A 26,527-nucleotide genomic window follows, 5' to 3' on the forward strand; every position below is an offset into this window, starting at 1 on the left:
CAAATTGAGAGAGCGAGAGCAATTATTAGATCCATTAGAGGCTGGTAAAAGCTGTATTGTGGCTTGATCAAGTGCCCACCATTCAACTGATTAAGAAAATTGAACACAGCTTAAGAATTAATGTTACTTCTGATATATCTTATAATTACAAAAACCTATTTAAAAAAAAAAAAAAATGTAGGATATGAATCATTCTCTCACAGAAAACTACCTGTTAGTAGCCCCTCATATATGAGAAGGAAAGCCCACATTTATAAGCATCTTGTAATAACCAAGGATATATGGAGAATTAGGGATTATTGGAATGCTATAACATTGCTGACACTATTGCCAGTCTCATAGGAGCTGTGAACAAGATAAAATCTTCTGTTCTTAATAGAAAAACTGTCTGAGGGAAGATTATGGTTTCACAGATTTCCTTGAGGTTTCTGAAGTTAAATGAATTGTGAAATTAGCCAGAGAGATTTTGAAGAAGTTAATATCAAAGGATTAACTGAATCACACCTGTCTGAGTTGACTGAGGAAGATTAACGTACATGTCCATGAAATGAGAGCACAATATGTATGTGAATACATAAGGCCTTAGCTCATGACACCACTATGCTTTGTTAATCATTTATGAATATAAATGATTAACAAAGAAATAAAATTCATTGGGTGAATGAAAATCAAACTGAAGAAAGGTCGTATAATGGTAATTGATCTAGTTATTTCTTCTGGAAGGATTACTTAATGGAAAAAAAGCATGAAATGCAGTCCATTTGTGTTACTGTAATTTCACTGGAATAAGTATACAAAACTGCAGAAGAAAGCTAAACAAAGTAAACTTGCCTATTTCTTCGAGATAACTTTTCTTAATCACAAGTATGATTTGTTTGATGATAGGCCTTAATTCTTATATGATACTGTATTTATTATATAGAAACAGTATTGCATTTAAAAAAACACTGTATATAGTGTTTTTCATTAGGCACAGTAGTTACTTGGCCACTGGTGAAACTGTAATATGGAAATCAAAGTTTCTGTGGATAAAATGAGGCTTTTTAAAATTTGTGTAATATCAAAGAATGTTATTTGCACATTGATAAATTTGCCTCTCATTGGAGTGCTTTCCATTACCAAAATCCTTATAAATAGCAAAGTTCTAGTGCATTTTATCTTTCTAAATTTATTCAATCACCAAAATGAAAACTATTTTTTTAAGGCTTCATCTCACTTTATTCTTATTTTGCTGTGCTATATAGCTACAACCCTTAACAAAAGTATCTGATCAACGACTGTAACACTAACATTGTATATATATATATTAGGATTTATTTTTACTCAATACATAAAATTTGTTTCAGTTTGAACAGCTATGAATATAAATGATTAACAAAGAAATAAAATTCATTAGGTGAATGAAAATCAAACACTGAAGAAAAAAAGTATGAGATCATTCTTTGATCAGGAAATGTATATCCAATCACCAAAATCAGTATTTTGTTATTCCTCCTTTAACTCACATGATGGCTTTCATCCTTCGTGGCATGAACTCAATAAGCTTTCCATGATTGCTTGACATAATTCGATGACATTTGTAGGCCTTTTGGTGTAGATTTTCCATTTTAAAATATTCCAAATGTTTACAGTCGGATTAAGATCTGGGCAATCGAAGGCCAAGTCATAGTCCATTGTTACACAGATAGTTCTTTATTTGTCTGCTGCAATGACAAAATGCATTATCATCTTGAAAAATGAACTCATTGGAATCCTGTAACCATTCTTTGAAACTAGGAACCAAAAATGCTCTAAAATTTCTTCATAGACTTTGGAGTTGACTGTACATAACATGATACATAGTTTTCCAACACCTTATGATGTTGAACAACCCCAAACGGTGAATGAGGGTAAAAATTTAGCCTTGGTATTAATGCACTCATCAAAGAACTTTATCACCAACTCTTCTCTACTATGCAAAAGTACCATTAGGTTAGGTACCAAGGCAAATTCGAAATTCGTCACTAAAAACACTTTTTTCCAGTCATCAGATTCCCAAATTATATGATTTTGACACCATTGAAAATGTCTTTTTTTTTTGTGTTACTTTGTCAAAAAAAAAGGTTTCATTTTAGCTTTGCAAAAATGAAATTTCGTACTGTGCAGTCACTTACCTTCACTCTGTAGTTCGACCATCCATTGAATCCCACATGGTTTTCACAAGTTCATCTAGTTTTCTGTCCTGTCTGCATGAGGTGGCAAGTGGACGTCCACTTCGAGGCATGTTGTTTACACTATTAGTCGAATGATATTTTTTCCAAATGTTACATACAGTACTTTGAGAACATTTTAGTAATCTTGCTACTTGTCTTTGAGACAGTCCATCAATCAGATATTTAGTCGTTCTGTTTTTTAAATCGCTCGAAAGTTCTTTCACGGGAGCTATCCTTTAACAGTGTAGATGAAATTCAGATTTTGCAACCATGATTCCACCCCTTATAAACATTTTCTCTATGCTTTACGCATGTGCAGACAATTGTATATTTGCATATTGGAGAATGATACACATTTGTTTCCTCAGCAGTTGCTTACTTTTTCTCAACTATCAGCTTGATTGGATACTTTTTTCTAAAACAGATAATTTATTTTCTGTTTAACCTTTAAATATTTGAATCACACATAAAATTTTCTTTTTATACTTTAAAGTGAGCTATTTAATTTCTTTTATGCTAAAACGTTCGCATGTTAAACTTTCCAAGAAATATACAGTGTATATTACAATCATTGTAGTGATAGTAGCATTGATTGGATACTTTTTACCAGGGGTTGTATATGCCGTAGCTGATTTATATTATTATATCAGTTGTGAATATTTGTTTTTTCTAGTTTAAGGTCTTTTCTTGAATTTATTTAAAACACAAAGTTCAAAATCAGAAAACTAATAAGGACTTTAATGGACTTTAAGGACTAGCATTTAACAAATAATAATAGTATTAGTAGCAATTTAAATATATATATATATATAAGTATATATATATATTGCTATAGGAAATGCTTTTCCTGAGTGGAACTGACAAAAAAAAATATATTGACCAAATATATATATATATATATATAGAAGTTTGTAATTACCTTTGGTAGTTACATCTGACAAATACCTGTTATAGATATTGTCTTCTTCCTATAATGGATTTTTGGCCAAGTGGTTTGTTCTAGTCTCATGGCATTGCTTTCTCACTCTTCCAATTCTTCTTTTTCCATTTATTTTATATCCATATAGTATTTTTGGAAGTCTGCTATTATCCATTTGATTTAGATGTTCTAACCATCTTTGTTTATATTTACTTATATTGTAATTAATTGGTTTTATATTCAGGGATTGTAAAATTTCTCCATTTGTTTGTTTTGTTTATATTTTTTATTTATTTTACATGCTAAGACAATTTCAAGGAAATTATATGAACTTTTTAATAGTATTGATTCTCTAATTTCAGACCACATCCTCAGAGCACAAAAATGCTTGTCACAGAGCACAAGGTATCATCAGTCAAGTAATTATAGAAATTATCATTGTCAAATTCAAAACTGTAATGGAAAAAAGACCTAATGTTCTATCGTGACACCCTCTTGGACAGGATTTAAAGTGGTTGACAGTCTTGTATTTTTTTTTTTTTTTTTTTTCCAGCAGTTATTTTATTCTTTATCCCTTGTATTCTGTGACAATTTTTTTTTTTTTTTCTGTTCTAAGGATGCTGGATTCAGCAAAATATCAACAGCTTAATAAATTATAATTATTTAAAATAATTTCCAACATTTTATAATTCAAAGAAGCCATACAAGTGTACTGGTAACTGGTAATTATCAAAGCAAAAATATGAGAATGATTTTATCATGGATTTAGTGCTTATTTTTTATTTTATTTAAAAAAATATATATAAAAATGAAGCAACATAGAAATGGAATATATTATACCAGTGGTTATAGTCTACTACCGTGACATGCATTTAATTGTATTTAAATGTAAATGAGCGTAACTCTACTTTTAAAGTGAAAGTTTGTGGTATTTGTTGTAATATTTAAAGAGTAGTAAATTAGTGTAAGTCTCACTGTTAGTAGCCTCAAGCTGTGAAGGATATAACAAAATCCATCTCTGAATTTATAATAATGTAACCTAGGCAAACATTGAAGTTTGCCCATTTTAGAAGTGCTTTAATGTTAATAGATTCAAATTGAGAAAATGAGCTTACATTTAAAATTTAAGTCAAGAATTGGAAGTAGCACTACATGATTTTTTGCAACAGTAAAATGCAAAATTATTGAATTTATAACATGTTATGTAATCATGAAATGGTCAGTCCTACAAGGAAAGCAAAAAAAAAAAAAAATTATGGACTTTGAAGGCTGAGTGTGATACTTCTGATAATGAATTACGATCACCATCGAGAAGAGCAAAAAGTAATATGATAGATCTTGTTTACTTAAGCACCATTGACCAGGTCAGTGAAAAAGAGGCCAAAATTATGTTCTTACATAATTTTGGTATTCTTGTCCTTGGCATCCCCAAGTTGCCTTAGCTTGCATTACTCTATTTAAGTAGCTAAGGCAACTCTGGGATGCTGAGGACTGTATTCTCGTAAGCTCTCAGATCAACTTACGAAACTTTCATTGTTTCTACAAACATCATTTCGCTTTGAAATAATGTTTGATCTAATCTATCCACTTTGCCTATGTAATTTTACATCAGTAAAATGAAGCAGTATGGCTCTTTCTTTTAGTAATAGACAATAAGTTTTAAATTGCACATCATTCTGAGTAGTTCGTGGGTATCAGATCAACTGTCGCATATCGTAGTGATTGTGTTCAAGGTACCCTTATTTTACTTAATAATGGTCCCAAAGTGCAAGAGTAGTGATGCTGGCAATTCAGATATGCCAAAGAGAAGCCATAAAGTGGCTTCTCTTTGGCATATCTGAATTGTGTGACTTCCTTTTAAGTGAAAAAAGGTGAAAGTTCATAAAATAAATAATAATAAAAAAGTATAATGAGGTTGCCAAGATTCCATTCACATTCAGATAACGTTTATTACAGTATGTTGTTATAATTGTTCTATTTTATTATTAGTTATTGTTGTTAATCTCTGACTGTGCCAAATTTGTAAATTAAACTATCGTAGGTAGGTATGTATGTATGTATTGGAAAAAACGTATACAGGAATACCTTGTATAGCGGGTTTTGAACAACGCGGGTTTTGGTCTAACGTGGTTTTTATTATTACACTTATCATTATTACACTAACATTGTTAACACTGACCAGCAACTCCCGGGCGCCGCAAGTGACAGTCGAGAGCCACGTAGGCTCTCACGTAGACACGTTCTTTCCCCACAGCATTTTATTATTTACGTTAATATTAGTATTTAATATTTTTTTATTAATTAAGTATGAGTGAAAAGAGACAAAATAAAGAAGACACTGTTAGAGTAACAAAAAAACGCAAGTGGTTGATATTAGAGAAGAAACTTGAAATTATAAAATGTCACGAGAATGGCGCTTTGTTTGCTAAAATAGCACGTGAGAATTCAATGAATGAGTCATCTGTACGAACAATTATTCAGAACAAAGATTAAACAACATGGAATGAGCGCCGCTTCTTATATGTCAAAAGTGATCACGTGAAATCGATCTTCTACAATGGAAAATATGGAACGCCTTCTAATGATCTGGATTGAAGATTGTAATCAGAAAACGATTCCTTTGAGTCAAATGATAATCCTGGCAAAAGCAACAAGTCTACTTGACAAAATAAAAGAAAATGAAAGCGAAGTTGCAGGTGGTTCTACAGTTTCGAAAAGCGTATGGGACTCCATAACGTAAGAATCCGAGGTGAACGAGCAAGAGATGACACTAAAACTGCAGAATTATTTCCCAGTGAATTGAAGTTGCTTATTGAGAAGGAAGGCTACACAGATTTTTAACGCTGACGAGACAGGCTTGTTCTGGAAAAGAATGCCATCGCGCACATTTTTAGCAGAGAAGGAAAAAACGCAAGCTGGGTATAAAGTGTCAAAAGACCGATTGACACTTTTACTAGGAGGTAATGCATCAGATGATTTAAAATTGAAGCTACTGTTAGTGTACAGAGCGGAAAACCCAAGAGCTCTTAAGGGCTTTACAAAGAACAATTTACCTGTTCATTGGCGTTCGAATAAAAAAGCGTGGGTGACTCGTTCAATTTTCGAAGACTGGTTTAAAACTTGTTTTTGCCCTGAAGTTAAAAGCTATTGTAAAAAGAATGATATTCCTTTCAAAATTTCGCTTTTATTAGATAATGAGCCAGGCCATCCAACTGTATTGATGAGTTGGATGGCCTGGCTCACTGACTGACTTAGATGAAAATGTCAAGATTCATTTTTCTCCTCCAAACACAACATCAATTCTTCAGCCGATGAATCAAGGGGTTATCTCCACTTGCAAGGCTTACTATTTAAGACGAACTTTTGCTCAAGCTACAGAAGAAGATTCTTGGACTTTGAGTGAATTTTGGAAGAAATTTAAGATAAAAGATGCCATTCAAAATATTTATGAATCTTGGCAAGAGGTGACTCAAAGCAACATGAGAGCCGTATGGCATCATATCTTGCCGCATTGTTCAAAGGACTTGGTTGCCTTTGCAACACAGAAAGTGGAAATCTCAACAGAAATTGTGCAGAATGGCAAAGATCTTGGTTTTACAAGTTTAGATTGTTACAATGTGAACGAATGTATTGATTCTCATTCAAATGATCTGGATGATGAAACCCTATTGGAGTTGAAACAACAACGAGCCTATGAAGCAGAAGAAGACGAAGATGACCCCACTGATGTCATGGTTGAAGTATTTTCCTTTGCTGACCTTTCAACTTTTGTTAGAAAAATCGACAAAGCTTTCGACTTTCTCATAAATGCCGACCCGAATTTGGAAAGAAGCATCAAAGTGAGACAAAGTCTCAATAATGCCATCAAATGCTACAGAGATCTAGTACTTGAAGAGACAAAGAAGACAAGGATGGTTCAACGAACACTAAAAGACTACTTTAGTAAAAAATAAATTACTGTATGCCAAAATTGAAGCAATATTTGTTTTGTTTTCTACAACTTTTATATCAGTTTAAAAGGATTTTATTTGTTATTTAGTTAATAAAAATAACAATTTTTTTTTCATTTTTAAACATTTTTATTATCCTAAATTTTTGTAATAAACAAATTAAATTGAAAACCTTTTATAAATAGACCTCGAACAACGCGGTTTTGCATAGCGCGGACGCTTCTTGGAACCAATTAACCGCACTATACAAGGTATTCCTGTATATAGAGAGGGCTCAGTACACTATCAGCAGGGTGTATTGAAACATATCTCCCCCATGGATGAGGGGGGGGGGGGACTGCTGTATTAAATGAAGAAATCTACAGTTTGATCTGGCAACATAATCCTGAAAAACTGAACTTATGCACTTATATTAGCAATTTGAACCAAAATAAAAAACATACCATGAAAACAGAAACAGCATCTTTTGAGATAAGTCAATAAAATACTTGACAGTCACTGAGATATTTTACTATATAGAAGATATATCGTTATTAACACAGGCAATGCTACCAGTACAGCAGATCACTACCATTAGGAGATGCTCAGAAAGTACTAAAAAAAAACAACCTATTTGTAGTAATTTGAAATATATTTATTGCTAAATTACTTGATGAATTAATGGCTTTATGGTTTGCCTCTTTAGGACAGACTGGTTTAAATCCCCTTTGACAGGAAGAATTTTTAGGTCTATCTTTTTCAGGAATGTCAGGTGTGTTTTGACAGAGTTTGTGAGGCTTTTCCTTTCACAGAAAAACTTGTGCAAGAACATAAGCAATTTCAAATGTAAAGCTATCCTACATTTTATGCTGTGGGTGTGCTGAGGATTAGATAATTTGAGAACCCTAGAGATCAAACATAGTCTCTTGAGGGGGGGGGGGGTAATATTCTCACGCTGGGCTGTTACTCAAGTAAGATTGAAACCTACAGCCTGATATCTGGAGAGCAGAAACACTCCTCACTCAACCTATTCCAAACGACCAGATAAGGGATTATTAACTTTTTTTAATTATTATTATTATAGTTAGTACTTTGAAAAGCCTGATAATTCAATTGTCATATCTAATGATGAAAATATTTTGAAGTTGTTCACTGATCTTCTCCTGAAGAGAAGTCCATTATATCTTTCAAAATGATGTAAAATAAACTGCTCCTCATATATCAGGTACACCCTTGATTGAGAGAGAGAGAGAGAGCATATTTATATATAATGGTTTTTGATTAGGTTGGAAGATCCATTTGGAAAATATTTATTTATTGAATAACTGTTCCCATTTTTACAAGGTGTTCTTTCTCTCCACTCACCTGTCCTACAAAAAATGAATAAATAAAATAAAAACTTCTAGAAAAGTCCTTCATTCTGCTTGGGAAAAAAAAAAAAGTTGGTTAATCAGTGGCTCCTCTCACTGATTCATTCCACACCTTCTAGCACACACAGAGACTCAGTTTCTTATGCATGCTTTTTTTCTTCTCTTATTTCTACCCATATTTCTATGATCATTGCTTATCAGTTATCTAAACTAAGTTCCCTTGGGGACAAGGGACCTTCCCTTCTGTTCTTGGAAAAATCTGTCCCATCTATATCTTAAAGTGTTTATCCTATGGATGCTAGGTTTTAATGCCCATGTGCAGCAGAAAGGCATGGGAGTGAAAATGTTAATTCAGTTTATGCAGTTGTAATTGATAAAGACATTGTAATTGGTTAGATTTATAGACAATATTTTTAAAAAAAGTTGTCAGAGAATATTGATTTATACAATTTTTATAAATAATGTTTATGTTGAGACTTAGTTTTGTTGCTCTGTCTGTCTGGAACAATGATAATTCGAATTGCATTATGCATGCATATTAACAAAGGAATTGTTATAGCATTTAATTTATCAGCATACTTACCAAACCAACTTGATTTATTAACTGCATTAGGAGAGCAAATTTTTGGCATGTTATTTTCTTATTATTGTGCACTGATGGGGAAAGAACTATATGGTTCAATTTATTTATTTATTTTTAACAGCACTAGTTGAATTTCAGAAAAATCAGTAACAGTATAATGTGAAAAACTATTGTTTTCATAAAAGTTAGCCTAGGTTATTTTCAGCCGCTCTCAGTTGAAAATGTTGTTATACCTCTAAATTGTTCCTTGGAAATAACAATAATAAAGAAGGAACCGTTGCTCTGTTTTGTTGGCAGGAGATCAAATTATGTAAATTTAAATTTCCTTAAGAGATCAGAAAGAAATTAGAAAAAATATTGCAGTAATATAAAGAGAAAATTGTTAACTATTTTAACTGAATAGGGTATCTCTGTCCCCCCCCCCCCCCGGGTTGTTTGGTGCATTGTAGAAATGTGCATAACACCTTATACAGTTTTTATTATTATTATAAAAAGTTCAGTTTGCACCAATTATACTTTGAGGTGATTAATTATGTAATTAGGTGATAGATAATTTATCATCTGGTATGTATGGAACTACTGTTACCTTGTTTATTAGATACCTGAAATGCCACAAAGATACTTGAAAAAAAAAGACCAAGTTTGGTTTCTAGAGCAGGGTTTCCTGCTCATGATTCCTCTTGTCTACCCAAAGTACTGTTGCGCTACAGATTTCCAACCTTTTGTAGATGACATTATCATAAAAATCTTAGTAATAGTATATATAATTCGAGTTTGCATGCATAATTTTGTCATTTTCATATGTTATTTAAGGAATATATGAAGCCATTCTTACATAAGTGGCAGAGTTTGTTGGTTTGATGCTAATGACCATTGTTAAATTGGTAGGTGTGGAAGCTGTTAAAGTGAAAAAAAAATACTGCAATTTGAGTTTAAAAAGAAAGATAAGCATACTGTTGAGAGTTGGAATAAAGTGGAAAAGAGAGTATCTTTACTCCAGATCTTAATTGATTCCCTTCCACCATTAGTTCGTCTCTGCATCTTTTTATTCTATTTTCTCACCCCCCCCCTCCCTTTACAACACACATACCAGCATTGAACTAGATAATTTTGCTTCTGAGATTAGAATGCTTATATGCTTACTCATGTTATTAATAACATGAGTAATTTATGGTCATTTGAATTTTCTTAATTGATCAGAAAGAAATAGGACTCTCACGTCCACTGTCTTCTTGTCATGGAAAAGTTTAAGGAATCTCAAGTGATTTGCTCTTGACATCTCTAAGGCATTTAATTGAGTTTCACAAAAAGGCCTAATAAGTAAGCTTCCATCAATACAGTCTGTCTTCAGACTGACAACTGGGTTGCCAGCTTGCTTATTGAATATATTACATGTGATGGTGGATGGATCTTTATCCTCAAACTTTGCAATTAATGCTGTGGAACAGAGCCTTGTTCTACAAGGCTTTGTTCTTTCCCTTTCTCTTCCTTCTATATATCATTCACCTTCTCCAGCTGCAAATCCAATATATAGTTTTGCTGATGGCAGTACATGGCACTCCACTTTCTTATTTGAGAAAGTGGAGTGGAGTGCCATTACTAAACAAATTACCAAAGCTTCCAGAATATGAACTATAATCTCAAATTCTGATAACAGTGTTGTTAATTTTAAGCACAGGTTAAAAAAAAAAAGTCTTTTCTTATAGTGTTACTTTTAACAACATCCAAATCTCTAGACAAGATGAAATTTTCTCTTCTTGGGATTACTCTTTGACATAAACATATTAAAAATATTGCCTTTTCAGCACCCAAAAAATTAGGTTTTCTTTTTCACTCAAGATGTTACTTTATTTCTAAACGACTATTAACTAAACTAATCACAAATCCGTCCAACCATCGAATATCTTTTTTCACCTTTGGGGTGGTGCTCCTAAGATCTCTTTAAAAAAATACTTCACTCAATACAGAAGAGAGCAATTAAATTGCTTAATGACCCATTGGTCACCGATTCACTCCACTTTATTTCACACAGATGTTTGGTGTTTGTGCTTTTTCAACAAAAGTTTCCATGAATACTGTTCATCAGAATTGGCCTCCAGTCTCTTCTGTATCTCTTAAAATGTCCACGGCAGCTATTCAACACCCCTTCACAGTTCAACTTCAAACTCACAGAGCATATTTTTCTTCATTTATTCCTTCTACTGTTGTCTTTTGGAGCAGTCTTCCATCTTATGCATTTCTTAGAGTACAATCTACAAGTCTTCAGATTTAATGTTAACAATATTCTTTCTTCTCCCCCCTCCCCTTGCATATTCACAGTGTACTTATGTACTTGAGGTGAACAACCCCCCCCCCCTTGTGAATGGAATTAACATAAAAAAAAAGTCAATTAGATAAGACCCTCTTCAGTTATGTATAAAAGCTTTGCTATTAATGTCATCATTATTAAATTCCAAATAGGTACACTCATGAGGCATACAGGATATTTGGACAGTATACTACATGATCAAGTTTATATTACTACTAATTTCCTATCAACAGTTTCCCTCCAAATTAGTCACTTCTTAGCACTCCAATATTGACAATCCTATGTTTTCTGACTGCATCAATTTACCTAGGCCTTGGACTTTCTCTGGTTAGCAAAAGGGGGTTTTTGCTAACCCCTTTCTTCCTCCATTCTATTTAAGTGAGCATAGAACCTTAGATTAGCTCCATTCACACATTCTTGAATGCTAGCAATGTCAGGTTATTATTATTACATGACACTTCCAGGGAGTCCAAAGACTCATCGAGGGAGGGCACCTACTCTGCATCTCTGTGTCTTCACCAACTACAGGTTCTTTCTTGATAGCTTCATTTTTCATGTGATTCTGCTTGATTCCATCTGTTCACTACCCTAATTTTCATATCTGTGGGCTCTAGTCAATCATTCAGCTGTTGTGTTTCTAACCCAACTATCAGATCCATAATTTAAAATTGCTTTCAACACTGTCTTGCTATTAACATAAAAAAAAAGACTTTTTTTTTTTTAATTCATGAAAGAGTAATGAGAATTGAAAAGTTACTGATCAGAGTACTCAAGTGCAGATATTTTCCAGGTAGTCAGCAGAACATAATTGTTATGCAATAATGGAGATTTTAAGGCATGCATTTCATAGTGTTCTCAAGAGAAAGATTATAAGCCATGACCATGACAGTATATGAACTTATCAGTTGCTAGACATTGTTTTTTTTTCTTTTTGTCACTGATTACGAGCATATTATATATTTTCTCAGATGTGAAGAGTACATATTATAGTTCTGAAAAAGTCAAAATAATGCTGTTTTCACAAATTACTAAATTCCATTATAACCATAATAAAGAAGCAGTTAATTGTTTTAATATATATAAGAACAGTATTAAAGGAAATAAGAGGAGAGGAGGAAATCGCAGTATACTTACATTACTGTGCTTCTTAGGAACAGGCAGGTAAGCAGATGATTAATAAGAAGAATGGGGAAATAATGTGGCAGTGAATTTTGGGTGTGAGAGGTTTTATTTAACATAATACAAAGGAAAAAAATGGAACTATAATGATAATAATAGTTACATTGACCAAGATAATATACAATAGCCTGAAAGTGACCAAAGCAATCCTTATATTGAAAAACTGGTATGAGCAGAGCATTGCTGAATGTGAAACAGCTGTGTTCATTTCTGAAATAAACTATGGACAAAGTGTATATAATAAATTCCATAAGCAGGTTTTTTCATATATCATTATAAAAATATACACAGATTGATTGCAATTCAGATATTATCCAGTAGTTGGAGAAGACAATAAGTATATTTGAGCCAGGATCAATAAGTCTTTGCAAATATGAATATATCTTTCGTATTTCTCAGGTTGTTATATTTATTTAGACAATGGAATAGTGAATTGTTACATCTCTGTAATGCTCTCCAATATTAAGATGCATTAATTCTAATATTCTATAATGAATTAGAATCACAGCTTTAAGGAATTCAAATACATTAAAATATGTTAAATCTACAGTATAAGAGTAAATCCAGTCTCTTGCCATAGGAAATCTTCGCAGTTTCTATTAAGGTGGAATTTTTAAGAGACTGCAAATTTTAGTAACTTTCAAAATATGGCAGAGTTTTGCTTTCCATCAGGATAGCCATTGATTGATTATGTGTACATAACACAATTACATGAATATAATGTGCACAGTTGCTGTTACTTATTCCATTTGATTATAACCTCCTGCCGGTGACAATGTGTATCCATTGTATAGCAAAAATGCTTTGGTTAATGGATACACTTGATACTGTTGAAATAGCATGGATATAGAGTATAAGATGGTTGATATTACCATGGCCATTTAGGTGGTTTATGTGTGCGCTTCACTGTGGAAAAGTTTTTTCACAGAAATCATAGTGATATAACAAAATAAATAAATAACATGAATATATAGGAAGTAACATACCAGAGGTGTTTATATTGTGGTCAGTACTTAGCAAAGTTGTTTAGGTCTCATTGTATGCATGTGTGTATAAGTTTAGTTATAATCTCAGGCATTGAGTTTGAAACTTATTTTTTTTAAATAAAGCATTTTACCAGTATAGAACATTGAGATATATTTTTCAATTATAGTTTGAAGTATATATCTGCAACTTGCCATTATAGTAATAATAGACTTCCACATTTTCAATATTGAGAGTAACTTTTATTAAGAATATCTCTGTTTCAGTAAGTAGATGGTAGATAATTTTCATCACCTTGTGAGACCAGACCATTGCTGTGCTAATTGCAAACTTGAAATGTCACCATATTTGGTAGAGCAACATTCCAGATTATTTAAATCCTTAATTCATCTATAGTACTAAAACCCAAACCAATTGGCTACTTTCTGCATTATTTGTGTTTTCTATTAAATTATTAAGTTTCGCTAAAACTTCATATAAAATATAAATCGCAAGAAAAGAGGGGGGAATGTTAAAATATAGTCCAGCACTCACTGTACCAAATCTATATCATCTTATGTTTAATATGGTGTCTGCTCTCTATAACTATTTTAGTCCATGTCAACAAAAAATAATCAGTATGCAGCATTTAAGCATTGGCATAGTCTCATAAATGATAAGAAGTTTGATTTTGCATTGCAATATCTGTTGACCCCCAGCAGTTATAATGAACTTATGCCTCAACAAATCTGAGCTAATGCACTCAAAATAATCAGCTTTTGCATTCATTATAATTTTAAACCTTTTAGCCACTGGATTGATTGTTAATCGTATGCATTTTTGCAGTTGTGTTTACATTTTATTTAAATGTTATAGCTTTTTCAAATTCTCTTAAAATTGGAAGATTGATTAACTACTGACATATATAGAGACATTCTTAATAAATTTTACTTGATTAAAACTGAGGGAATTAATTCTCAATAGTCTTTGATTCTGTTGTGAAATGAGAAATAAAAGAAAGTTTTTCTAAATAATTATTCACTTCTGTATATTACTCATCTTTCCATATGGTATAATTATTAATGTGGGATGGTTGAATTCTTTTTAATTTTGATAACTCCAATTCTAGCTTCTGTGATTTGGCTAAATAGTCAAGTAATAATATTCCAATATGTTCTTGTGGATACTATTGGTTTATAGTTAGTTGTGGGCTATACTTATATCTAGGATAAAATGTTGGCAGTATTTTAGTCTTGTTTAACAATGTTTGAAAATAACTGTGAATAAATTTTAAATTCTTAAATATTTAATTCTGAACTGAATGTACAGCTAAATAAATATATTTAAAAATTAAAAGAAACACACGTATTAACCACAGTGAAAATTATTTAATTGTAAAATATTTCATCCTAAGTATCTTAGGACATCATCAGTACAGTAGTTTTAAACAATAATAGGAATAACATACAGTTAAAAAGTTATTGTTTAAAACTACTGTACTGATGATGTCCTAAGATACTTAGGATGAAATATTTACAATTAAATAATTTTCACTGTGGTTAATATTTATGTTTCTTTTAATTATGATCGCACCACAGGTTTCGTTATTTAAAAAAAAATAAATATATGCAGAAAAATGGTATTTCCAATAGCTTATAAAAGTTCAGTTATGAGGGATACTATACACTTCATTTTTCTTATTTCTCTACAAATATTCTCCATCACATTTAAATAAAATTGTCATTCCATTTCAATTTATACACTCTCCTTTTTTATATTTCTTGTGATTATATTTGAATATCTGCTTTGCTTAAACAGTATTTTGTGTTATATGGTATAGGCGAAGTAAACAAAAAACATTCCTTCACTCAATTTGGAACAATGCTGATGTAATACAGACTCATTTTGGTACTATTTTGGTGGAGAATATTTTAGTTGGAATGAATATGAATGCTATCTCCCATAACTTAAGACCACTCAGGGAAACTAAACTTTTCACATTAGCCATTGTGATTAGTGTTCCTAGGATCCCAGTTCAAAATTCTGAGGATCCAGGAAGTAAAAGCAGAAGTGACAGTTTAAATTGAGCTAAGAATAATAGGGAGAGTGCATAGACACCTATAAGAAAGGAATAAATCCAATGTTTTTTTTTTTAAGATATAAACACAGATTTCGTCCTCTGAGATGAGCAAATTATTTTTGGTTCTGACAAGCTAGAAAAATATGTAGCATAGTTAAAAAGTAAAAGCTTTTTCTTTTAAATATAAATAAAGGCAAGGTTTTAGATTTTTTCAGGTGGTTAATTGATTTCTGATTTAAAAATGGATAAGAATTTACATAATTATGATTTTAACCCTTAACTGTGCTGGTGAAAAAAAAAAATCACATATACATTCTGATGGGGTCTGAGAGACCCCAGTGTTAAAAATTATACCACTACTCACCAGAAGAATGGTTTTTCTGGATTATTTTATATTTATGCACATTCTTTACAGACATATAAGGTGTGATCTGAACATACATTCCTTTCACAACTGTGACAATCACCTTTGTCTTTCTTTCTTTGAATCTTGGGCAAAAGTCACATGAACATTTTGTATCAGTATTTCTTCGATGGTCTTGGCTTGAAATCGAAGCTGTTTTACTTCTTACTACAAGATGATTTGCTGGAGATCAGGTGGAAGGCCCTGATGTCTCTACAAGCAACTTCAGGTTCAATGAGAGACTTTTTGATAAGAAACATGTGTCTTGCAGCTGAACTGTCTTTTGAGGAATTTCTAAATTTGCAAACAACTGCAGTGCTCACTCCATTGATGTTGAACATAGTGAAAAAGATTTCCATTGGTTACCTGCATGTTTGCCACGTCACTGAATAATTGGCACACAGCTAGTCTAGGGAGTTGATGCCACCTTTACTTCAGTTCTAGTCTAATATCATGTCTGATTTTCCAGTTTCATCATATATAAATTGATTGATTGTGGTGCATACTTGAAAGCAATACAACAGGTATATTTTTCTTGGGCACAAAGGAACATAATTTAAGATTGGAGGTATGTCCAAAGACAGAACCAACTCGATGCTGTCGGTGAGGCTTGAACTCTGGTGATTGTTAACTTATGCTTCTGGAGTTCATCTGCCAATTCCACTGAGGTAAATCAATTGTCTGCAGTTATGTTTCTGTTTGTCCCTTCTATTGGAGGGGTTAACTTCAACAATGTGTCTATAGGAATGCTGAGCTGGTTGCACTTGTCATCCTTTCCTGTGTATACAGGAGCATTGCATAGATAGAATGTTTTTAAATCACATAAGCAGAGCACTTTCAATCCATACTTTGACTTTTTTGGCATGTACATCTTGAAGCTACAACATCCCCTAAAAGGCACTAACATCTCATCAATTGTTACAAAATCTCCTGGTATAAAATCGGATTTACGGTTTTTATGGAAATATCCCAAAATTCATGAATTTCTGCAAGCTTCCTTGCTTGTTATGCTTGTTTGTTATCAAACCTGAGACAACATTGCGGTCCTACTGGCATAAACCTAAATCAGGATACATTCATGGTGGCAATGAAATGTCTCTACCAGTTCCGTCATTGGCAATGGCAAAAAGGCCATGTCCTGTTTTCATGGTTTCTGACAGATACAGCAATCTAATAAAGGCTTTCAACTCAACCATATCAAGATCCTTTGTTTAAGTTGGTCTTGGGTTCATATATTTGTTCCATTTTGTTATCCAACATGAATAATTTCCAATAACACGTTGGTGGGTAATCTCAGGCAAGGTAAAAGCTGCCCCCCCCCCCAGCCCAGGAAAATGGATGATAATATTAACAGCACATATTCTCCCTTTTCTTGGTATCTTACCCAATTTGAAGTTGTTTTTTCCCACAAAAATGGTTTCCAGTACCGGTATTATTGTCACTCTGCATGCAGAAGTCGGTATGCATCAGATTCAGCCATAGAGTCATCCTCATCTAACAATTCTACTATAATGTCTTTCATAACAGCTCTTCTACTATTATGAAAGTGCACCTTTTCAAAAAAAAAAAAAAGTTATACTTCTTTGCTGTTGGGGTCTGTAGAATCCCAGAGATATAATATCACTTAACAGAAAGGAGAAACAACCTTCAGTGCACTACATGCACAAGCACACAGAGTCAGGAGAATGCTTTGAGGGACAGAGCCCTCTCTAGGAACTACAAATGAAACTTTATCGTTTATGGTCTGTCAGACCCCACCAGCACAGTTAAGGGTTAATATATTTGTTATTGTGATCATTTTTCTTCTTTTGTATACAATTAATTATCTTCACTGTTTTTGAATTTTGGCTTTTTGTAGATAATTTGATTGCTCAGAAATGAGTTTACCCAAATGAATTGTTTCTCATCATCATCCTTTGTAATAATCTCAAACATGTTGAACAAAATATTCCATCCATTTTCACTGGGTAAAATTGGAAAAATATGCAACAAAATTGAAAATTAGTTTCAGACCACTTTCTTTGCAGACCTTATTTATTTATTTTTTTAAACACACACACATATACTGTGTATGACTTTATTATCCATTGTAATGGAGAAGGAGCAAGAAATGTGAATATGAGAAAAACTTAACCTCAAACATGTATTTCTGTGAAAGGCAAGAATTGAAAAAAAAAAACACCTTTTTATGTTGTATAGTACAGGCAGAGTATGATCACTAACATCATTCAGACTAGTTTTATTTGGTAGCTTTTTATTTTAAGAATTACAGGATGAGAAATTGGAACTAACCTGATTAAGCACTGATTAGAACAATGAAGAGGTTATGTCATCATTGATTAAAACATTTAGCATAGCTTTGGGCAGCAGTTAAACAGAATTTTTAACGAAGAAAAACATGAAGTTGTCAGTGTTTTTCCTTGTTAAATTTCTTTTGATTATTTTTGAATATCTGCTTTGTTTTCTTTTCCTTTCCCTTTTTAATCTAATCTGTTTGCCAGTAATTATTGCAACAGATAGATTTCATAATCAAGTCTTGTTTGTTATTTTTAATAATAGAGTTTTATTGCATTGCTCATAGAATAAATTGTTTCTGCTGAGTGCACTATGATTGGTAACATAAAACTAAATAAGAAAAAAAAAAAAAATTAATTATGAAAAGCAGTTCAGAATGGTAGTGAAATAATGCATCTGAAATAAAGTGAAATGAATGCATTTATGGGTAATTTGTATCATACATTCATGTTTGAACAGCAAACTATATCTTTATTGCATTCAATTTTATATCTTTGTAATGTTCCTTCAGATTATTTTTTCTTTGTAAGATGTGAAATGATGGATGGTTGCATGCTGACATGTAATGTGTATACTGAATCAGAGATATTTACCATAATTTATTAACAAAAATTACAACCGATAATTATTGCATCTGATGAAGATGATGAAACAATTAATGCCATTCATGCATAGTATAAAAGAAACTTACAATTAACTAAGTTCAGAATTCTTATGAATTACAGGAATAATTTGCTATAGTGAATTTTCTTTAGAATAGGATTGTACCTGAAGGGATTTTGGAATTATAGAATAGATTCTTAATGCACATTCATTTCAAAATTAATTTCAAGGTGTAATTTGCTATGCTATCAATACCATCTTGCAGAAATCATCTTCAGTAATGATTCCCCCCCCCCCCTCATGCACGCGCGTGCACACACACAATCAGTTTACCCACTTTTAGTTTTGTTTTTAGTTTGTGCTACAAAGTACAGTACATGATTCTTACTGTGCATGTTATACAGTAAGAAGATGTAACAAGAAGTACTTTGCTTCACCTTGTTAGGATTTACTGTACTGCTAACATATAATTCTCTCAACCAACATGTTCTGACACCAGACTAAAGTGGATCATCCTCAGCCTGGTGTAAACATTCTCCTTACAGAAGTAAATTCACTCTCTATTAATTAAAAAAAAAATCATATAAACTGCTTTGATATGAATTGAAATTGTTAAAAAATGTACCCGAAATTCAGCAAACCATTTTTGCTTTTTTATGTTAGAGAATTACTACTACTACAATTTAAAATATTTTGAATATATATTTTTTGATCCAGATGGATATTGATATACGGATATAATGTGAAATCACTTATAGCATGGTTGGTCAATGATTGGCTGCCATTTTTATTTATTTCTTTTTCTGATTTCAGGCTGAAATCAGAAATTAAATTACATTTATATCCTTTATTTGAAATTAATTATTAAAATTGCTAAAAAAAAAGGGGGGGTGTCAACAAAGCAGGTAACTAAACTGTAGATTCATTTATCAAGAAAACCACAATAATATAAATGCATTTTTTAAGCCGATAATGATAGAGGGGTGGGTGTTTTGTTGTTCTTAGTTATTGTTTGTAGCAAACCTCTATTTCTATGAATTTTTTAGTTCCAGTATCCATAACATTCTACATTATAAGATTATCACATCTCTTATTTATCACTGCAAAATATATAAACTCGATATAATGCAGGCTCACTGTGAAGAAGTTGTGCTAAATTTTTCATGCTACGGTCTGCATTATATTAAGTCTACAACGTGTGTGTGTGTGTATGCTGAGAGTAAGAAACATGGAATATATTTTATATCTTGTTGAATTAAGTACTTTCTCTTAATCGATAATGTTTGAAATTTCCTGAATTTCTGTCATTTGCATTTATCGAACTATAAAAGCTTAGTAAGTCATAAGCATTAAACTTGAAGTTTAATTTTGTTTTAGTTCATTGTGAGTAGGCATTGATTTTCTAGGATAGTCATATGAATAGAAACTAAAAGGAAGTGACTATTCTACGTTAAAAATTAACTTCCTCCTCTTCTCAAAAAGTTGTTCTGTACAGCCTCTGAAAATTTGGGTTTCTCTTTACTATTCATTAGTAACTGCGGAGATTATTATTATTTTTTGTTTCATGTATTTATTTCTGTTATCTGTCTGTTGCCATTCTCTTTCAGAATAGTTTTGAAAGTGTGCAGCATGACTGATAATATGTAAGTTTGTGAAAATGTACATGCATTATTATATTGCTGTAAATATTCACAGGAAAGCCATATTTTTATTTGAAATTATAATGTTACAGTGTAATTTTGTGTTGATTATTCATGAACTCAGGCCCTTAATAATGTGTGGCATTCCTTCTTTAAATTAAAAAAAAAGGTTTTGAGTGCATATGACTTATTTATACATTAAGTGAGACATCAGAAGTTTTTGTATAGCATAATTGATTCCTAGATTTTTTTTTTTGTCTGCAACAGTTTTATTCATTATTTACATTATTTTAACATAATCTAAATAATGAATACTTTAAATGCCGATATGCTAATATATCTTTTTATAACTTGCTTACCAGACTCTTTAGAGAAGTTGTTAATAAGAATATATACTGTATTTGCTGGGGTGTAAGACGCACCTCCTTTTTTGTACACATTTTTTAGGAAAAAACTTTATCACTAAATATTATAATGAATTTACAGTATTTCAAATATAAAGTAATAAGTAGGTCTACTTTCAGCAAATATCTACTCTAACTAGGAAAGAGTACCCACCTTTTAATCTTCTTCGTCAAAACTGAGAAATTCATCTCCAGAGCTAATTGAAGAGACACTTGAAACCTCTTCTAAATCAGAATCTGAGTCCTCATACAACAAAGTGTCCTCTGTACTATCTAGTACATGACCAATGCCACACTTCTTAAATGATTTAACTACTCTCTCTCAGTTTTCACAGCATCCCATGAAGCTTTGACCCACTCACAAACTTGTGAAATGCTAGGCCTCTTCCTTCTTTAGAGAAAATTTAATGGCAGAAATTTATCACCGTTCACAACAACCACGACAACAGTTGGAAAGTTTAAACGAACAGGAACACGACTGTGATCGTCGATGACAACGCATGTGAATCCACCGAACTCTATATAACTGGAATGCTCTCACACAAATCGCATAACTCGGAACAGAGAAAATTTCCAGAAATGAAAGTAATAAAAAACTGAGTATCAGCATATTAGACACACCCTGTTTTTCAGACCTATTTTCAAAGAAAAAAAGTGCATCTTATATGCCAGCAAATACGGTAGATGATATATTGTAAATACCATCTTTTTGATGCCATTTTTTTTAAGTGTTCAGTTCATTTAATGTAAATTATAAAATCCATACTTAAAAGAAAATTATAGTAAGCATAATTAGAATGTGACATACTGAGCTTTATTAAGAGAGATTAAAAATGTTTATTATACAATATAAGTCATAACTTTGGAACTATATGAAATGCCTTTGAAATGTTTTTTGCAGGAAGTGCTCAATACGTCCACCTAACTTTTACACTTGTTGTAGCCTTCTTAACCATCCATCATGAACACTTGAAAGATATCTTCCAAAATATTAATACAGTTATGTCCTCTATTGTTGCAATTCTGGATCTTTTATAGGCTGCTCCATTTGGAAGTACTTCTAAAGCTAAGTTAGAAAATACAGATTTTGGAGCTTGTTTTCTGTTCTGATATAAGTATTAAAGAAGGTAATGAAATTTTCTGTGGTTCCAAATTAATGACTTGCCTTATATTTGTAAATGGTTTTTAGCCTCCTTGTTACTGTTATAGTTTTATATTAATATGCATCTTTTTCTGTGCAGAGTTTTAACATACGAAACCAAGCATTTTAATAAGTAATTCAGTATTACTTATGGAAGGAAGAGTAAAGAGCTACAGCAAATCTTCCATAGTTATTCTGTTTGTTTGTTTGTTTTATAAAGCAAACAGAAATAGAGATTAAAAATATTTCTCATTTATGTGGGATTTATACATCAACTCCATTTCAACTGTTTTTTGTATTTAGTGTGTTTTTAACCTTTATCAATAGTATTGTATAATATTTATTTTTTGTTCTTGTTAACAATATTTGCATCATCATTATTCATGAAATAGGATTTGAATGTGAATTTGCTCTGTCATAAATCATACAAATTGGAAATGTCTTGTAATGCTAAACATCATTTATGTAAAGAATCCAAATGAAGTACTATGCTAGTCAAATGAATGTGGCATATGAAGTTGGTAGGTGGCGAGTGCTTTACTTCCTGACAATTCTAACACTGCCATACATTGTATAACAATTTGCTTTATTCTTCAAAAGCTAGTTGGCTATTGTGGATTGAGGAGTATATTATGTTGTCAGTAGTAAAATCTAGTAATAACTTTTTTTTGTCCGTTCTTTCATGTTACATATATATAAATTATATAAATAAACTTTTTTGTAATATGTCTACATTCTTAATTGTTCTAAAGCAACACACTTAACACATTAAATATAAAATGATACATTATTATACTGGTATTAGTATGATTCATTACATAGTAAGAATGATACTGACATAAAAATGAATTAATGGAAAAAGCTTTTCAGTAATATTTGCTTTTACCTACCAGAAATCAGAGATGCAGTCATCTTTTGAAGAAAGTTAAAAAAAAAAAAAAAAAAACAGGTCAACTTCTCTTTTAATTCTATAATGTCAATGTGAAATACTTAACAATTTTTCATATTTACTTCAGTAAACAATACCATATCATAATCCTTAATAGATAGTGAAATAAATACAGCTAGATAGTCTAAAATATTTCTCTGAGATTAAGATTAAAAAAAAATTATTTAAATTAGTACAAGTTTTTTTTTTCTTTACATAGATGTTTAGGTATAGGAGGAGAAAATGACCTCAGCTGCTTTCTCAGCAGTCATTACCACAGCAGCATTAGGCATTCCAGAAAATTCTGATGGAATAATAGAGCCATCTACCACCCTAAGATTTTTTATTTCCCTGACTCTGGAAAAAAAAAATAATAATAATGTATTATATATATATATATATATATATATATATATATAACAGATATTTAATAATCTTATTATATTTCGAGAAATGTTTCACAAATTGTGAATAGCAATTTTCATAAATAGATTTAACAAATACATATCGTTATGTATTTGTTAATACTGGCAAATATATAATATATTTCATTTGTTTCTATCAGGTCCCGAAACTCATTTGACAGACAGAAAGAAATGACACTCTTATGATAGGGATTAGGACAACCATATCTTTTTTGTATTTCAGTCTAAAATTATACATAGTACCAAGTTAGAGAACCATTAGTTATTTCATATTACTTGGGGGGGGGATGAACATTGATGCTGTTGAACTTATCGTCGTATTAGAATATTAATTAGTTTTCTCTAATGCACATTTATGCCAATTCTAAAAATATGTAAAGAAGCTTTAATCAGCCATTTCAACCAAAATGAAATTAGCTATGTTGCTTCTCTTATACAGAAATGATACTTATTTTCTTCAGCAAAACTGACCCCAGTTAGAGAAAACACTTGCCAAACAAGTACAAGGGTGATCTGAAAAGTTCTCGTTCTCAACCTAAACAGCTGTCTGAAGCAAAAGTGTTGTCTGCACCCCTTGAAATGGAGATAAAATTGAGTATTGTGCGGTTATAAAATTCTTTGTAAAAGATGGTTTATCGCCAAAAGAAATTCATTCGAAGTTCATAAAAGTTTATGAGCACTCTTCTCCTTAGTTTTCGACAATTAAGAAGCGGGCTGCCGAGTTTAAATGTCGGCATACCATCCTTGAAGATGAATCACATGAAGAAAGTCCAAAAAGTTTAACAACACCAGAAATCATTGATCATGTGCACGATATGGTATTGGATGACCGGCAAGTCAAAGTGCGTGAAATTGCTGAGAATATAGGCACTTTAAAAGAACGTGTAGGATATATTTTGCATGAAGAAGTGCAAATAAAAAAGCTTTGCGCAAGATGGGTGCCATGCTTGCTCACAGCAGGCATGGCACCCATTAAAAACGCACTTGCATGAAAATCTCTGAAAAAAATGCTTGGAGCATTTTAATAAGAATAAAACTGATTTTGTGTGTTGATTTATTACTATGGATGAGACTTGGATTCACCATTACACACCAGAATCCAAACAGCAGTCAAAATAGTGGACAGAAGCCGGTTGTTCAGCACCAAATAAGACAAAGTCAGTTCCATCAGCAGGAAAGGTCATGGCATCGGTGTTTTGGGATACTAAAGGCATTTTGTTTATTAATTATCTTGAAAAGGGTAAAACAATAACTGGGGAATATTATTCCGATCTTTTAACCAGACTAGACGAAAAACTTCTTGAGAAAAGACCCGGTTTGCAAAAGAAAAAAAATCTTTCATCAGGACAGTGCACCAGTCCACAAAGGTGTTTTGCCAATAAGAAAATTAAGGGATCTGCACTATGAATTGTTGGATCATCCACTCTATTCCCTAGATTTGGCTCTCTCTGACTTCTCTTCCTCGCTGGTCAGCGTTTTTCTTCAAAGCAAGAGGTGACTGTAGCTGTAGAGGCAATATTTTGTATCTGAGAAACACTACAGGGACAGGATAATGGTGCTGGACCACTGCTGGAATAAATGTATTAGTCTTAAGGGAGATTATGTTGAAAAATAATAATTTTGAAATTATAAATTAGTTTTTTCATTGTTAGGCAGAGAACTTTTCAGACCACCCTCATATATGCTTTAGTTTTCTAAACATTAATCCTCAAAAATACTGTAATATTTTGTTGCTTAAACAATAACAATAATAAATCCAAAACACATAATTTAAGAACAAGCGCAATGAAAGTATGAATAAATGAAAGAAAGTAAAATAATATTAAAAGTATCACTTGCCTTATTGGCAGTTTCATACAGTTTTTAAAAAGGAGTATTCAAGGATGAGTCAATAATTGCTTGTAATCAGTTGGTTTTCACATTTTTCATGGCTTCTGCCCTAGCATTTTCTATATATATATAGCAGCAATTTTGGGACAGAATACAGTTGACATTCATTATAACAAACTTGCTTATTATAGGTATTATTTCTGGGAAAATTCCAATGTTACTTAAAAACTATTATTTTTATGGCTATTTTTGCCTGTTTTCATTTAGGAGTGTCCCTTATTTTAAAAACATTGGCTTTTTGACCATGCTGAATATAGAAAACTATATGAAGTTCGGCAAGTCCGAGCGTAAGCCAACACCTGTTGGCTTACGCTTAACATTGCACTTGGTAGTGCAATGCTAGGGCATTTGGCATGAAACTCTTAGATTAGATTTCCTATCTTTGATTTTCTTATTCGGCTAAGAAATAATGTGGTATTCAATATCCACTTAATTTTGAGTAACCAGTATGGTGAAGAGATCAGCATTGTTGGGGGGGGGGGGTTAAGTAAAGTTAAGGTATCAGAAAGGGGAGGGGGATATTGGTGAATAAATATGGAACTTATTCATAATGTTTGTTAGCTGGCTAATTATTTAAAGGCTGAATTTAATGAATTAAAAATAATGATTTTTATTTAATTGAAATATAGTAATTATTAACAAGTAAACTGAAGAATCTATTTTGTTCTCTACAGTACTTACCTAAATTGATAATCAACCACAGACAAAGGATCACTAATACTTCCCATACTACATGTGCCAAGTGGGTGATATGCAGTGATTGCTGCTGTCCTTATCCAACACTCTAAGTATTTTTCATCATCCATGCTAGTAATGTACTTGGAGCACCATTGATACGTAGGGAGATGAAGTTCAGTTCCCAACTGGTGAAGTGCCTTAGTCTTGGCTATCAGGGCTGCTAATTTCATGGCTGTATGGAGATAAACATTGATTATAATTAAATTTTTACTTGATCAGTATCTCAATTGACATTTTTAATTTTTGCTATAAAAAAAGTGGTTTCTAATCAGTTTTGTGAAAGACTAATTTTTAGTGGAAGTCAGAGAGAGAGAGAGAAAGAGAGATGTTTGCAAACAGTTTGGGTCTCTAAGAGACACCCTTGATCACAGACATACTCATTTCCTTTCAGATATTTTGACCTGTTTTAAGTTCACTGCCAGTTCTGTACAGACTGAAGGTCCAGCAATTCGTTCTTCATCACTTCCTCCATAGCCACAAACATCCTAGTCTTGACTGTGTTGATATGATCAACATCATCAGCTCAACCACAAGGTC

At 32.0% G+C, this 26,527-nt stretch overlaps 2 protein-coding genes across 2 annotated transcripts in view; one reads left to right on the top strand and one right to left on the bottom strand.

Moving 5' to 3' along the window:
- LOC150104942 (protein LTO1 homolog) overlaps positions 1-22,721 on the top strand; it is a 73,545-nt gene extending 50,824 nt beyond the window's left edge. The window contains exon 5 of the mRNA XM_090395434.1: positions 21,770-22,721. The gene's annotated coding sequence lies outside the window, so the exon portion shown is untranslated. The remainder of the gene's footprint in view (positions 1-21,769) is intronic.
- A 440-nt stretch (positions 22,722-23,161) lies between these two features.
- The window catches only part of LOC150104943 (glucose dehydrogenase [FAD, quinone]-like), a 50,571-nt gene continuing 47,205 nt past the window's right edge, over positions 23,162-26,527 (bottom strand). Inside the window, exons 10-11 of the mRNA XM_090395092.1 lie at positions 25,934-26,162; positions 23,162-23,294 (exon numbers count right to left, since the gene is read on the bottom strand). Of these exons, the coding sequence (XP_090251218.1) occupies positions 23,162-23,294; positions 25,934-26,162 (362 nt within the window). The remainder of the gene's footprint in view (positions 23,295-25,933; positions 26,163-26,527) is intronic.

The sequence above is a fragment of the Typopeltis vanoorti genome, chromosome 7, assembly GCF_054136105.1.
Source record: "Typopeltis vanoorti isolate ZY-2024b chromosome 7, IOZ_Tvanoo_1.0, whole genome shotgun sequence".
Taxonomy (NCBI): Eukaryota; Metazoa; Arthropoda; class Arachnida; order Uropygi; family Thelyphonidae; genus Typopeltis; species Typopeltis vanoorti.